General features: G+C 39.6%; 1 protein-coding gene across 1 annotated transcript in view; it reads left to right on the forward strand.

Moving 5' to 3' along the window:
- Nucleotides 1–16,122, forward strand: part of LOC112144555 (guanine nucleotide-binding protein G(i) subunit alpha-2) — a 56,270-nt gene extending 40,148 nt beyond the window's left edge. The window contains exons 2-9 of the mRNA XM_024269132.1: nt 4,004–4,046; nt 6,436–6,577; nt 8,652–8,812; nt 12,021–12,149; nt 14,027–14,156; nt 14,247–14,400; nt 14,663–14,875; nt 14,945–16,122. Coding sequence (XP_024124900.1) covers nt 4,004–4,046; nt 6,436–6,577; nt 8,652–8,812; nt 12,021–12,149; nt 14,027–14,156; nt 14,247–14,400; nt 14,663–14,853 — 950 coding nt within the window. The 3' untranslated portion in view covers nt 14,854–14,875; nt 14,945–16,122. The remainder of the gene's footprint in view (nt 1–4,003; nt 4,047–6,435; nt 6,578–8,651; nt 8,813–12,020; nt 12,150–14,026; nt 14,157–14,246; nt 14,401–14,662; nt 14,876–14,944) is intronic.
- Nucleotides 16,123–17,078: the final 956 nt, after the last annotated feature.

Genomic DNA, 17,078 nt, shown 5'->3' on the forward strand with positions numbered 1-17,078 from the left:
AGCTTTTTGTCAAGTCACAGTTGAAGCACACAGGACTTTTGTATGCATCAAATGAATTTGCATAACTTTAGGCAAACTTATTTTTAGTGTCTTCTGTGGAACTCGATCTGTACAAATAGTTGAGTTTTTGTATCCAGTGGAACACGCCAGTATTTAGGAGTTACTGGGGGTGAAACTGATCACAAAACTCACGCTTCAGATCATTAAAAAAGTTTTAAAAAACTGGGAAAAAAAGAAGAAGATAAAAGCCTAAAATTAGCTTTTGAAAAGCTTTAAAATATTTATTTGAGAAGACGTATATAAAGTTCTTCAAAGTAAAAATCGTCAAGGAAAAAGTTAGTGTTTCCACACATTGGATTGTAATGATGACTTGGTCATTTTTTGCTGCATCATCGTCTGCTGTGATGGTACGTTCAATTATAGTAAAATAAACCTACAGTACTTCAATCTAAATGGTATTTTCCAAAAACAATGATAATCTATTCATTTTATTTTGAAATTATTTAATATGGTATAGATGAATTTAGATTGATTGAACTCCCACAGCCGTCTGTTACCGATCCATGCTCATCAAAAGCACTGTAAACATTTATTGAAGAACATTGGAGTATTGCTCAACATTAAGAGTTTTTTCCTCTTTTTAATCCAGAACAATAGACTGTTCTGCAGCGTAGAGTCCAGATTCATCCAGAATAATCACCTGATCCAGATTGTAATGATCCTCCACTGTTATCTTTTTAATTTTCCCTCCATTTCTGATGCAGCTTCTCTGTCGCTGTAGTCACAGTTACGCCATCATCTACACCTGATGGTCCAACGCTCAAAGGAAACGCTCACTTGACCGTCCGGACCGTTCTAAACCGGCCAAGAGGGGAGTGGTCTGGTCCGGACCGCTCAGTGGAAACGACGTATTGGTTTTGTTATTGTAGAATGATCTCATTGCATTTCTCATACACTTCAGCCTGGTTTCCACTGAGCGGTCCAGTCCGGTCTGGTCTGGTATTTTGAGTCTTTCATTGGTAAAATGGACCCATTAAACAGTCCCAAACCTTACCTGTTGAGGGCCCTCATGTGTTGTAGGTGCATAAAAAATCCATGGAAATGAGGTTTTAGTGATACGGTTCCACGTAACACAAAGAGGACTTAAAGGTCCATGATCTTCTCTCCCCAATCGCCTACAACTACATGAAATTAGTATATATTTAGGTCAATTATATTAAGAAAGATTCAAAATGGGAATATACGACGGAGTATTAGGGCCACGTTATAAAGAAAATGTTATTTTTAAAATTACGACTTTAAATTTCGTAAATTTACGGGAAAAAAGTCGTAACTGCTAAATTATTAAAATAGTCGTTAATTTATGACTTTAAAAGTCATAGGCTACATTTAGATTTAAAGTTGAAAATTTATGAAAAAAAAAAAAACTTGGAATATTACTTTTTGTTGGTGGCCCTAATACTCCGTCGTAGGAATAAAACAAAAAGCTTTAAAATACTGAAGTTCATCTGATCAGCAGTGAGCAAACTCTGGAGTGACGCTAAAAACTGGTGACATCAAAATAATAAAATGCATATTTTATGGAAAACTTAAAAATTGCAAAAGTAAAACATAGAATAAGGAACGGCATAAATATAATTGTCTTTAAATTAGTCTAAGGAGATGGTTTGTGGCTCCCCATCGACACTCGGCGGTGGACATCCTGCGTGTCGCGGTGCTGATTGCAATGGCCCGTGCCCAAACACCAACAGCGAGGCCTGTGTTCTCCTGCAGCGTCCCACACTGCCGCCTTTGTGTCAGCTCCCGCTCCCAACAGGACAGGTTACACTTTATCCAAACACGTGCACGTTTATTCCTGCACATCGTAAAAGCCTCAATGCCATTGGGAGGCTGTTCTCGATCCATTTGCATTTCACTTTGATGAGGCTGTGGTTGTGAGGTGCTCTGAATGAGATAAAGAGTTTTTTTCTAGAAATATCAAACTATTCAAAGGTGTTAAAATAATTCAGCTCTAAGCTGCAGAGGAGGTTTGATTTTTTTGTACTCTGTGGACTCTGAAAATTTGTTTTCAATTTAAGGAAACCTGTTTGTTCCAACGCTCCACTTAGCAGGGTAATATATTCATTCACTAAGAAATTAAATTGCTTTAAATTTTGTTTTTTTTTCCCCCAACCAGTTTGGCAGACAATTTAGTGCTGAACCATAAACTCTTTGGGAGAGTCTTAATAAAAATTAAAAAAACAATGAAAAGTGGACTATATCCATAATTCTAATAACTTAAAGTGTAGAAATGTCTCAATTATCCTCAAATCTGTCATTTACTCATGTTCTCATAGTAGTACTGAATACAAAAACACAGAACTGATTTAACGGCAGAAATCAAAAGTTCTTTTTTGTCATTGTTGCACAAGAAACTTGTGACACAAAATGTTGTATTCATACATGTTTTATTTACTAGTCTATATGATTACATGAACCGTTGATTCATCTCATTTCCATAACCAATTATTTAATTTGAACCAAGTGGAACATGGAGAGACTTTTTTGACCTGAAAAATGAGTACTAAAAATGAGAACTAATTAATTGGATGAATCAACATTATATTTTTATTTTTTTTCTCAGCCATCATGTGTACAATGGAAATGTTTGCATACAGGACTTTTACTGGGGCTGTGTTGATAAACTCAATTAATCGATCTAAGATTAACAGATTAATAACCGATCCATAAAAATAGAAACCGATTGAGCACATAATGCTAAAGTCCGCTAGCTTGATGCTAATGTTTAATGGGATTTACCATTGGACGGCTAATGCTAACAAACATCTTTATAAACTTACAGACATGAATTTCTAAACTCTTTTAAGGAAAAGTAACTGTGTTCTAAAACAGTTTTTCGCTCATACTTTCTTCTTCTTCTAGAATAAGATGTAATGCGTGATCGCCACCTAGTGGCCAAACTGAAACGTGCTCCAGGAGAAGCAGAACAATGTTTATAATGTTAATGATCTAAACATTTCTGTTAGAACTTCTCCTTTAGAGAATCCATGTAACTCTGGATTATATTAACAATCTCATTATTTCACTGATACATTTACAGTATGTGAACTGGATCAGAATAAAATAAATAAATTCAAAACATAGAGCAGATTATTCATGTATTCTTAGACGCGTGTCTTAATGTGTAACTTATGTTAACTCAAATTGAATTGAATCGAGTGGATGAAGAGAATAGAAAAAAATATGTATTATTATTATTATGATGTATTTTTTAGTGGATTTTATGTTTTCATACAATTAAAATACATTTTTAAATAGATAATTGTATTAATTATTAGAGGATAAACTGTTGCTGTAATTGAGTCATCCTGAACTTCAGTTCCACATAAGGAGCTAATCGCTGGCTGTAAAAACTGTCTTGGTCCATCATTGCTCTGAAGTTACCGTGTGCGTGCACGCACACACGCACACACACACACACACACACACACACTTGCATTGGGTGTATACGTGTTGCATAGTTGCACATTTTCAGGGTCACCCTGTAAAGACTTTACCCCGGGCGAGTGCTAATGGAGAGTGTATCGCAGGCAGCTCTGTGTATGTTTATGCATGCGTGTGTGCACGTGCGTGTGTGCACGTGTGTGTGCACGTCATGGCAGATGAGGTCTCCGGTTGCCTTGGCCTGCTAAAATAAACATCATAGAGGATAAGAAAAGCCTACATCCTGTCTGTCCAAGAAAGACGTTTCCATTAAAAAGTTAACTGTGATGAAGCGGGAGTGAATGAACGCAGCGGCGGCGGTTTGTGTTTTTGGTGGAGACTCTGTGGTCGTTTGCCTCCGTAGCCGACTTCCCTCCAGCTTCAGACCAAAGCTGTTTGGGGGGGAGAAGGCAGTGAGACACGCGTCCAGATGTGAGACAGCTTAGCTGGATGCCTGTTTACATTTCCCAGCGAACAGGAGCGTATTTTTAACCTCTGCCTGTTTTTGTTCTGTCTGCAGGTGCTGGGGAGTCGGGGAAGAGCACCATTGTGAAGCAGATGAAGTGAGTAACTGCTCTTTGTGTTGCTTTTCCTCTAATGAGTAATGAGCGGCAAAAGCAAATAATATTAGTCCAACAAATACGTGTGTATGTCATGCTTACAGATTGTATACAAATGCCCTGCAGTAAATAAATATATAAATGAAATTTACTTTGACAGGGCTCCTCAGATAAGAACAAACATTCCTGATTGTCATTAAATGGAATGTGTGCAACAAATATTAGTTTGGTGATACGGGAAAAGTGACGCTAAACAAAAACCATATGAAGGTTAAACATTAAAAGACCCACTCCATTCATCTGTTGATCTATTTTCAAATCGTTCCCAGCGTTCTTTTAATCATTATTATGTCGTTTTCAGTCAAAAATATTATATCTGTTTTTTAGAACATAGTTGGTTTAGAGCGCCAAGAGTTTATCAGAAATTTACTTCAGATTTGTGGGCGGGACTGTTGGTGCAGAGTCCGCCCACACTTACCATCATCCTTTTGTTTACACAAAAAACAGTAACAAGAGTTCTAAAACCAACGAGATATAAAGCTACAGTTTTGGTCAGAAATTGAGGATAAATTAATCAAATGGGAAACAATTTGTCTTAATTTTTGATTTAATTTTTTAACACTGCACACACCCTGATCAGTTTATGTACCAAGAAACTGATCAACCAAAGCCTCCAAAATCCCTCCATGAAGGACATCCACGTTTCTTCAGCCAAAGCAGCGCATGGACACGGTGTCCAAAGCTTTATTCCTCTTTACTAGAGGGGAGTCACTCCCCCAACAGCCCTCCTTCACCAGATTTAACACTTTTTTTTGTTCTCCAGATTTCTACAGGACATTTAATCACTCTAGTCTAACAAGTAACAATCAGTTAACACCACAGCCTCAAAAATAATTATTCTGCAGAATTAAATCTAAATTATTTTGAAAGAATTATTAGGGTGTACTTTACTTCAAATGTCTGTGTGAATTGATTAACAGTAATATGGATCAGGTGGACACAAACAAAGTTGTCCATTTGCGATTGAAGGCGATCTCTTGGTAATTTCTTGGTCTTTTCAAGTTGCTTCAGAGCTGATGTGTTGTTTCTACGGGGCTGAAAACAGCTCAGCCTTTCAGTGGTCTGGCTGCCTCTCTCAGTGCCTCACGTGGAGCTCCCTAGAATTTCAATGAGGTTCCATTCAGCACAGAACCACTGCCACACATCAGGGGTTCTGTTTGGTGGCCCAGTCATTTTCACTCAGACAGGTTCCTTCCCGCCTCACTGATTACGTTAAAAATTAAGGGTACAAACATTGTAAACATACAGTCCTCATATATTTTGTAGAGCTGTCAGGCGATTAAATTATTGAATCGCGATTAATCGCATTTCTTGAGTTAACGCGATTAATCTCAAATTAATATGTGGCTTTTTAAGGAAAAAAATGTGAAATTTAACAGTTTAACAGTTTAACAGTTTAACAGTTCTACATTAATTATGAAAACAAGAATGACAAAATTAATAGTTTTCATCAGAAATACTCTATTTTGTAACATTGTATTGAGATAAACTTTCTTAACAATAAAAGGCTGTAACATAAAATGCCTAACAAAAGCCCAAGTGCAAGTGAAGGGCATTTTAAATTCAAAACTTCAATCAACGTTCAGTAAAATAAAAAAAAAAAACATCAAAAATAACATTTCCATAACACTTTCATGTTCATTTTTTGTCAGGACCAAATCTTTTCCTCCTCTGCTGAACTACAGTAATAAATGAAATAGAGATTTATCATTTCCAATGAACTTTTGTTTTTTAAAACATTAAAGACTGAGAAAAGCGGGATACACTGTGGATAGTTTGACAGTCTGTTACTGCCGCCGCGTTCTCTGGCTGCAGCTCGATGCAGCGACGTGTCCAGCGGAGCTCATCATGAATATGCCGGCAGACAGACCGCTATGCTGGGGCTGGATCACGCTTAAACCTCCAGAACATTTAAAACGTCCCCCGGTGCGCTTGCTGTTCGGAACGTCGGGGGTCCGCAGCTCTCGGGACGCGGCGCCGGACGTGAGCCGGTACCACCAGACGTGGTACTGAACGCGATCCGGAGCCGGGTTAGGGTGCAGGAGCTCTCCAGGTCCTAGTGCCGGCCGGTTTTAGCTCGCAGCTCGTGGTTGGAGTGCCGACCGTGATCTAGTTAGAGCAGCCGGTGAGGTTGAGGGCGGGACGCCCGCGCGCGGTATGGAAAGGCACGTATGAGAAAAATCTGCGATTAATGCGTCAAAAAAATTGTCGGCGTCAACATGTCAGATTAACGCGTTTTTAACGCGACAAATCTGACGGCCCTAATATTTTGTTAACTTTTTTTTTTTTTATTGTCGTGCTGTTTTCTCACAGAACGTGCTTCATTTTTCAGGATTATTCATGAAGATGGCTATTCAGAAGATGAGTGTAAGCAGTACAGAGCAGTCGTCTACAGCAACACCGTCCAGTCCATCATGGCCATCATCAAAGCCATGTCTTTCCTGCATCTGGCCTATGAAAACCCTGAAAGAGAGGTGAGTTTCTAAGAACAAATTAAAGTCATTTTTAAAACAAGACGCAACAGGGAAGCGAATGGCTTTGTTAAAGAGGAACAAGAACTGAGATATTAGTGTTGGGATTTTAGAGCATATATGAAGTGAATGAATGGATTTGGTTTTGTACTTCCTAGGATTGATTAACTGCCTCACATTGCAGAGTAAAGGCAGCATGTTGGTTTACTAACAGAACACACCTACTTTGACCTCCATCTGGAATGGACTCCAGGCTCATGTAATGGTTAACCAATACATGGAAGTCTGGCCTCTGTAGCCAACATCCCAAGTTTATGTAGGTCATTGTCTGAAAGGGTCATATAGTGGCGTCATGAAGGTGATGCTGTTAATGTAGTCTTGGTTAAATACACATTGATCAAACTCTGGTTTTTGTTTTATTCTTTGAAACATGCTTTCTCTTCATCTTACCTGCATTAAGTAACAACAGATTACTAAATACTATTAAAGGGACCATACCATAAAGTAAACTATATCCATATATATGATCATATATTTCCTTTGGAACACTAAAAAACAGATTATTTGTGAAATATTAGTTATTTGTGAACTCTTTTCATACCTGGAAGTAAAACGACTCGATCTCTGAGGCTCCGCCTTTCACTCCTTGAGGGTGCCGCCCATTACTTGACGTCATCCTAGAGCCGGCCTTTTCAGCGTGTCACCCTGGAAAAATGTATTCATAAACGTTTATTTATGTACATACTGTCTAACCCGAGCGATTATCCCCAAAATCCTTTTCTCTATGAAGCACCATTAATCCCTGAATCAAGGGAATCAAATCCTTTTCACTTTAATGCAGATCATTTTCCTGGAGACACGTGCACCTTTCCGTCTTTGCTCAATAATCCATTTTCAAATCAGTTCTTCTAATTTGTCGTTCACTTATTTCATCATGAAATAGTCTACTCCCCTTCTCCACCATGAAATAGTTTGCTCTCAACCAGGAAATAGTCTGCTCCCCTTCTCAACCGTGAAATAGTCTGCTCCCCTTCTCCACCATGAAATAGTTTGCTCCCGTTCTCCATCATGAAATAGTCTGCTCCCCTTCTCCACCGTCAAATAGTCTTCTCTCAACCAGGAAATAGTCTGATCCCCTTCTCCACCGTGAAATAGTTTGCTCTCAACCAGGAAATAGTCTGATCCCCTTCTCCACCATGAAATAGTCTGCTCCCCTTCTCCACCAGGAAATAGTCTGATCCCCTTCCCCACTGTGAAATAGTCTGCCGATTCCTCACCAGAATGTTCTGTGGTGTATGCTACCGCACGAAGTTCAAACACTAAATTGAACGACCGTTTTATCGCTAAAATGGATCATAACACAGACGTCCGGCGTCTGCACGACTGAACACGAGCCGGAGGTGGGGGAAGCTAGCTAACCACTGCTAGCTTCACAGAGAAAGTGTTTATGTTAGCCTGGGGGCGGAGCAGACTCTTCCTGGAGGGGGCGGTTCTAAACTTGTGATGTAAGCACGTTTTTGTGGGTATGGGAGGGGCTGCTGTTGAGAGATTACTCAGAAATACATGAACGGGTCAAAATACCACTTTGGGTTTCTTTATAGTGAAGAATGACCAGTAGAATACACTTAAAGATCAAGAAGTGGATTTTTCATGGTGTGGCCCTTTTAAGTGAATGAACCAACCTTGAAACTTCCTGTTGAAATAAAGAATCAGTTTAAGAAGGAAAACTTTCATTCATTTTCTGAACCTGCTGAATCGTCTCTGGGGTCATGGAGTTGCTGGAGCCTATCCCAATCCCTGAGGGGCCACTCGTTGACTCCTAGGGACAAAGTAGAATCACCAATGAACCTGTCCAGCTTGTTTTTGGACTAAAAAACAGAGAGAAAACCAGCACATGAAAGAGGAAATCCTGCAAGAAGCAAAACTTTTTAAAGCAAAATCCACCTTTTTTTGTTTCCCAATCCTTGCATGAAAGCTAAACTTACCGTTAAAAGAATTGCAGCAGATTTTAAAGAATTGAAGAATAATGAATGAAGAGGTTTCTATTGAGTGTGGTTTGTGAACCTCCTCTCAACAGGAAGATGCCAAGACGCTCTTTAAGATGGCTGGGGAAGCAGAGGAGCGGGGCGCCCTCCCCGAAGAGATGGCCAACATTATCAAGGAGCTGTGGGCCGACGCTGGCATCCAGAACTGCTTCACACGAGCCCGGGAGTACCAACTCAACGACTCCGCCGCCTAGTGAGTACTGCAGGAACTGACGGAGATGAGGTGTTACTATGTATTCAGCTACAATTGGCTACAGAGATGGCAGCGGATTGTACAAATTAGACATTTTGTGCAACATTTGGTGGCTAACATATCCATCTTAAGTTTTCCCATAATGCAGTGGTCCCTGATTATTGCAGGAATAACATGCTGTATAAAAAATCTGCAAATTCATTTTCAGTTTTATTTATGTTGCCCAATATCACAATACAATCACGTCAGTGGGCTTACTGGTAACTGCACAAAGACATAAAGTCAGTCATAACATTGGTTGCTGAACTAAACAAAGTTAATCTGGCATCCCTGCCCTTAGACCCTTCTTCTCGGCAAGGAAAAGCTCCTAAAAAAAAAACAAGAAACCTCAGGGTTGTCCACATGAAGGAGGCATCCTCTCCCAGGACAGACAGGTGATGTACCAGGATTGTTGAATAGAATTAGCCTATCTAACGCTACATGTTTAACCCTTCTGCTCTCTTTGGGGTCTGGATGACTCCAACCACATATTGATGTCTGATTCATTCCATGACAAATGTGGACAAAGGTGGACAGGATTTTATGTCTGTCACGGACATTAGTGAAACTCAAGAATCAATGATAAAAAAAAGTTCACCGCACTGTCATGTGGGGTCCAGATGACCCCACTTTTAATATAAACAAGCCAAGGAGAGCGGAAGGGTTAAATAGTGAAGTGGATGATGGGCTTCATCCAGATGGGCTGGGGGGGACAGCAGGGGATTCGAGACGCGCCAGAGGCAAGGTCCACTGCCAGGAACAAGAACAGAAGAGCCACCTGGAATCTCTCCCACTCCGAGACGTAAAACGAGCCAGGGACGAGGTCCACTGCCATTAACAGGAAAAGACGAGCCACCTGGAATCTCTCCTACTCCGAGACGTAAAACGAGCCAGGGACAAGGTCCACTTCCAGGAACAGACGAACCACCTGGAATCTCTCACTATGAGACCTAAAAGGAGCCAGTGACGAGGTCCACTGCCAGGAAGAGACGAACCACCTGGATTCTCTCCAACTCCGAGACGTAAAACGAGCCAGTGACGAGGTCCACTGCCCAGGAAAAGGAACACAGACGAGCCACCTGGAAACAGAAATCTCTCCCGCTTTCCCCAGAAGGAAGTGGGGAAGAAAGACAACACGTGAATCACACTGCACCAACAGAGGCCTGCAGAACTATTTGAAAAATAAATCATAAAAATAGAGAAGAGAAAGTAGAGATTCATCTTTTGCTCTTATCTCTGTAAAACTCATACTTTATGCTAGGAGTGCAAAAGTTATGGTTCGGATCGTATCACGGTTTCAACAGTTGCTACAAGTTGAAGAACTAAACTGTAAAAGACAGAAATCCTCAGGTAAAAGTAGGACACCTTGAGGTCGTGTAATGAGCTGTCAATAGAATGAGAGCTTCACTGCGAAGGCAGCCTGTAACCCCCATGCAGACGGACTGTTTGTGCTGGCTGAAATAACCATAACTTCTCCTTCTGCTGAGGGGGGTCTGGAAACTCTCCGTGAACATCACCTTACACTAAGCAGAGGGGAGAGCGGACGCAGCATACAGCGCTCTGTCATGACTTTATAGACCTCTCCGTTGATATAAGGGAGGACCAAATGAGTCTGGCGCTCAGCTTTATTTCCTGCCTCGGCACCTGATGAAAACCAGAGAAAGGAAGGAAAAGATAAAATGTGAACGTAATGAAGTGGCAAACATCCCATTAACGGAGACTTCTCCACTCTCCTAGAAGATCGTTAAAACGTGAAAGGTTGCTTATGCTGCAGACTGAAAATGATAGACCCAGAATGAAGGATTTCAGGATCACATTTCACTATTTTTACACAAACGTGGGAGTAAAGGATGGACTGCAAACAGCTTAGCCTCAGAAAGCATGACAAATATGTGTCAGTCTTTCTGTGTGATGAAGATTGGGAGGTCTTCAGATCTGTCAAGATGTTGCAGAACCCTCTTCTGAGTTCCCTCACTACCCCTGACACTTAAAAGATCATCTAGTGCCCTGAATTTGAATGCAAGCTCACAAAATGAAGCTGTTCTACCTCATTTCAGCAACAGCAGCTACATGACTACTGACAGAATGCTGTGATTGTGGCACACAACGGGTCACGGTTACCTTTTAATTTAGTTACACAATGACTATATGCAGCAGACATGAATGTTCACGTTACTGAGTCTGACCTTGTGGTTCTAAGCCTGAGAAGTTTAATGTTTTGCTAATATTAAAGGTGAAAATAGTGTTTCAGATGAAGCTTGAAATGTAATAAAAAACAGTAAAAATGAGAGTTGCTTGTAGGGATAAAACTACAGTTGGGTTGATAAAATTGATTAATCGATTTAAGCATAATAGATCAATAATAAATCCATAAAAATATAAATCGATTTAGCATATGAAGCTAAAGTCTGCTAGCTTGATGCTAATGTTTAAGGTAATTTCCCATAGGACGGCTAAGGCTAACGCTTAGTCGACCTAAATATAAATTGCTGACTAAATGAACATCTTTATGAATTTTCCAAATTACTTTAAAGAAATATTTCTTTAAAGTAAACATTTGTGTCTAAAGCAGGTTTTTGCTCATTCTTTGGTTTAAATAAGGTATAATCCTATAGCGCGATCGCCACCTAGTGGCCAAACTGAAACGCCCTCCAGGAGAAGCAGAACAACAATGTTTACAATGTTAATGATCTGAACATTTTTGTTACATTGATTTTATTAATAATCACATGATTTCACTATTACATTTTACAGTATGAATTATATATATATCACAAATGTTAAACACATATAGTAGATTGTTGATGTGTTTCTAAACAGAAGCGTCTAAAGGTGTAAATCCAAAATTGAATTGAATCAAATTAAATTGAGTGAATTGAATGAATTGAGGGAATCGAAAAGATTCAGTCTCTGATTCATCAAATTGATTATTATTGATACCCAGCCCTTGATTGGACACAGAAATCTCATGTGTGACGTCTCAGCATGTTATAAATTGAACAGAGGCAAACGAGTTTTATTTATTAGGTTCTCTTCAAAATAATTCTCACTAAACAAACTGTATAGTGCTAAGTTAAAAACATAGGAACTGCTTTATGCTTCAACATTTTCTGTCAGTCCTCGTAACATCGAATATGAAAGGTGTTTGCTTTCTGTGTCCCCTCAACAGCTACCTTAATGATCTGGAGAGGATAAGCAAGCCAGACTACATCCCCACCCAGCAGGACGTGCTGAGGACCCGCGTGAAAACCACCGGCATCGTGGAAACTCACTTCACCTTCAAGGACCTCCACTTCAAGTCAGACCTGTTTTTCTTGTCAGCGTTTACAATGGTTTGGTGTAAAACCTTCAATTAAATGCTGTTTTAGAGTTGAACTAAAGGAGTAACAGGTGCTGGTGAATGTTATGAACTAGAGATGTTAGTCAAACTCTGATGAACAGTCTGTCCTTACAGAGTTAAAGTGGCACTTCAGTGGAATTTCAGCCACAGCTCAGTTTATCAGACTCTCTGACAGAGGAAGACGATAAAACGAGACAGACGGAGCTGAGCATCTCTCTGTCAAAGACGGAAATGTGTCAGAGATCTGAAAGTGTTGCCAGGAAGGGTTTGAGATTTGGACCATATTGAAGCTAAAACTCTGAAGAAGGAGAAGGAAAGATGGAATTTTACTGATGAAGAAATACTGGCTCTTATCAGTAAAATTCATTTTTAAACTAGATAGAACAGAATTACTGCAATAATGCAAATGCTGAATGCTGTGAGCTGAATGTGACCACTAAACATGTAAGAGTTAATAGTGGGAAATCCTGAAACTGATGGCTAACAATGCTGAAGCTGAGAGCTGAAACAGTGAGGCTGGTAGCTTGGCAAAATATTAACTATGTGCTGAAATAGCAAAAAAAAAAAAAAAAAGAAAATTACTAGAACTTAAAAAGGCAAAATTTTGACAAAGCAGCTAGCATAAGGCTATAATTAGCTCAACTCCAAGTTAGCCTAAAAACTGGAAACATGTCTAAATTAGACAAAACATCTAGAATAATGCTAAAATATTAGCTAAACTCTAAATTTTTCTAAATAACTTTAAAAAGTCCCATTTTGACAAAGAACCTAGCATAATGCTAAAACGTTAGCTTAACTTCCAGTTAACCTAAAGAACTTAAAAAAGTCCAATTTTGACAAAACACCCAGCATAACACTAAAATATTACCTAAACTCCAAGTTAGCCTAAAGAAGATAAAAAGGTGAAATTTGGACAAAACAGTTTGGATCATTTTAAAATATTTGCTAAACTCAAGTTAGCCTAAAAACTGGAAAACGTCTAAATTAGCCAAAACAGTTAGCATAAAGGTAAAATATTAGCTAAACTCCAAATATGCCTAAAGAACATTAAAGAAGTCATATTTTGACAAAACAGCTAGCATAATGCTAAAATATTAGCTCCAAAACATTCACACAATCAAAATATTGCCTCATTTTGAGTTAATTAACCTCCCTGAACAAAAAGTTACTTTGGCTGAATTTTGTGAAAGAATAAAAACCAAACGGAGTGTTAGAGTCCAGGGGAGGTTAATACACACTGACATTTGCTCAAGTTCACAACAGCCGACCGTCAGCTCTGTGAGTGAAGGCCAAGTTAAAGGTGAGAGCTCCGGCTGAAACCATTTTAACATCTGAGCATGAAGACGATTCATACATCTGCAGCGTTCTCTAATTATTTAAGATGAAGTATATGAATGCAGAATACCTTAAACTAAACAAGGTCAGTATATTTGTAGAGCGCCATCTATGAGGAGACTCCAGAATTACAGGGTAAATAAAACATCAGTGTAATTTATTCCAGTTTGGTTGGTCAGGATAAATAGTTGAACATCTAGTTTCTGCTCTAACGAGAGCTGTTGTACAAACTGAGACAAATCTGTCACTCTTCAAGACTTCAAACCATCTCACACTCTCCTCTCAGCTTAGCCGAGAAGTTTGCTTTGATTTGGAAGAACGTTGAGTCTAGCAAAGTGCAAATGGACTTTTTGTTCTCTCCATTTTGGGTCAGAATCCATCAGGAAGTTCCTGTCGATAGGAATTCAATGGAGCAAATGTTGGAAAACTGAAAGTATCGGAGAGAGAAGTTCTATTTCTGCAGTCTGGTGTCCTCTAAAGTGTTTCCTCTCTCCCTGCAGGATGTTTGATGTTGGAGGCCAGCGGTCGGAGAGGAAGAAGTGGATCCACTGCTTCGAGGGAGTCACAGCCATCATCTTCTGTGTGGCCATGAGCGCCTACGACCTGGTTCTGGCTGAGGACGAGGAGATGGTGAGAGCTTGTTTTAGGAACTCCTTCATGTGCCCCAGCGGCATCCTACAGTAATCTCTCCGTCTGTGCTCGTGTACCCGCCGTACCCAGAACCGGATGCACGAGAGCATGAAGCTGTTCGACTCCATCTGCAACAACAAGTGGTTCACAGAGACGTCCATCATCCTGTTCCTCAACAAGAAGGATCTGTTTGAGAAGAAGATCGCCCACAGCCCTCTGACCATCTGCTTCCCTGAGTATGAAGGTACGGAGCTCAGACGACCACAGACGATTATCTGAACGCTAAAAAGATCGTGAAAGACATAAATAAATATCATGTTTGTAACATGGAAAATAGAGTTTCTATCAGAACTGGATCAATCTTCTCCTCTTCTACTCAATCCCAGCAGCCTAAAAAAATCCTCTGAAATCGAATCTGAATATTTAACAAGCTGGTTAGAACTCTGATCCCACAGAGATCCAACGAGTTCCTCTGATTTGAGTTTGGAAATCTGCTTTTCCTGCAGGACCCAACAAGTACGAGGAGGCCCAGGCGTACATCCAGACCAAGTTTGAGGATCTGAACAAGAGGAAGGAAACCAAGGAGATCTACACCCACTTCACCTGCGCCACCGACACCAAGAACGTGCAGTTCGTGTTCGACGCCGTCACCGACGTCATCATCAAGAACAACCTGAAGGACTGCGGCCTCTTCTGAAGCAGCTGCAGGAGCGGTCGAGGTGGGCGGAGCCTGTTCAGATCCATTCTCACGAAGGACGGTAGAACTGACCTGCTGTGTTTGGTTTCAGCGTACATGAACAGTTCTGAGGAGAACCGAACCATCCGAGCATCACGAGTTCCTGCAGCGCCTGACCGCCACGTCTGCTTCAACCTGCTTTTTCTAAAGACACCTGAGAGACTAAAAACCCGACCCGCTCATCCGGGGCTCGCTCGGGTTAACACCTCTTCAGGCTACGACCACGAAAAAAACAAAAAAACAAGAAAAAAAAAACTTTTATCGTCCTTTTTCGTTGTTCTTTTTCTGTATTTTCAGTGATTAGAAGAGGGAAAGAAAAGCCGTTTTCTATCGATGCATTCCTTTTACTCTAAACAGAATAATAAAGTTTGAGTGAGCGATGAAGCACGGACGCAGCAGCAGTGTTTTCACGAGGTTTACATCCGCTCCTCTTCATAACCAAACTATTGATCCACATTCGCTCCTCTAATATTCCATCCACATGATTTCAAAGGTTTTTTAACGTTTTTTTACCTGCAGGGAGGAATTCTGGCAAATTTCTAATGTGTATTTAAACTGTGTGTAGCTAACCTTCTGTCACTTTTATAGTTCCATATCTACTGCAGTATGTTTGTGCCTTTACTTCTGTTTACAAACTGTTTGTTTTTTCTTTCACCAATGAAAACATATTGATTGTTAATGAAAAACTAAAATTTATTTCAGAGAAAAGTGTTTTGGGAATTATTAAAAAATCATTTTAAAAAGGTTTAATTTAAGTACAAGTAGACTCCTGCGTTTGTTTTGTCCTGTTTGTTGACTTTTGTAACATTTTGTGAGCATTTGTGTTGCTGGTGATGGATGTGTACAAACTGTGGCGACGCTGTCCTGTTGGGTGTGGTGGGTGGGAGCATCTAAAGGGATTTTTGGATCGATGGCGGTAAATGACAGAATGATGACCCTCTTGTAAATCATCTGCTCGTTCCTACATAAATGCTGAACCCGGGAGGTCAGAGGTCGGCGTTGGAGCGCGGTGTTGCACGTCGCTGGAACGTTTTGTGTCAAGTGTGTGATTTCCTGCCAAACATTTCACCTGAAAGAGAGAATATTTTATTTTTCCTGATTTTTTTTGTCATTGTAAAGATATTTTATGCATCAAGCAAGTGCAGATCTTCACAGGCCGAGACCGCCCCCTAGTGGACGTCCAAAGCATTTGGCATCAGTTGTTGGTTTGAATAAAAATGTTTTCTTGTATTTTCTTTTGGTAAATTTGTCAAACGGTCATCAAACAAAATAAAAACACTGTGACAAGTTGATTTTGTCGAGTTAAATAATTTCCAAATGGATTTTAACGAAACGGTTGAAAAAAAAAGTTGTTTTGTTGAATTTAGATGAAACTTTATCCTCCATTTCCTAAATTTCAAACGGCTATGTGAGTTTATCACAATTTCAGGGATAAAAAACGCTGAAAAAAGTGAAATGTTTGATCAGTTAATAAAAGTTCTGTAGTTTATCACATTTAAAATGATCCTTTACACGTGACGTCGCATAAAAGTGATGAGACGAAGATCTGCAGAAGATCTTTTAAAGTCGTTTCTGTGTTCACAAAATCACTAAAAACAGACAAAGAAAAACTAATAACTTGTGTTATTTTCTGATGTAGCACCTCTTTGCTGTTGCTCATAACTGTGTCTGAACAGGATAATAAAGGTAAGCAAGGATCAAAATAATCTGAAACAGTCAAAATATATTTAAGGAAACGATTATTTGTAGGTAACTTTCTAAAAGTACGTCCTGAGCTGAACTTTTGTCCTCGACGCTCTTATTTTGAAAGCTGAAAAAAACGTGACTTCATAAAAATATTCGCTGTGCCACTTAGTAAACATTCCTATTTTTACAATTACCCCTTAAATACCCTAAAAACAACAAATACGTCTGATTACAACAACTACATTTAGCCTTGTGTGCAGTAAAACACCACCATGCAGCGATCTGCTTCATGTCCAACATGAATATCCGTCAGTTTTTGTGCTGATCGAACTTAAAACACGTGAGACTGACATCAAGAAAAATAGAAACTGTTGGAATAATTTCTGCTCAAATGAAAGGTTCATATTTTAAACAGAACATCAAATATTGAAGGATTATTTCAATTTATATTTAGATTTGTGAACGATCGAAGACGGGAAATGAAAATACAGTTCAGCAGG

Source organism: Oryzias melastigma, linkage group LG5 (assembly GCF_002922805.2).
Source record: "Oryzias melastigma strain HK-1 linkage group LG5, ASM292280v2, whole genome shotgun sequence".
In the NCBI taxonomy this organism is placed as follows: domain Eukaryota; kingdom Metazoa; phylum Chordata; class Actinopteri; order Beloniformes; family Adrianichthyidae; genus Oryzias; species Oryzias melastigma.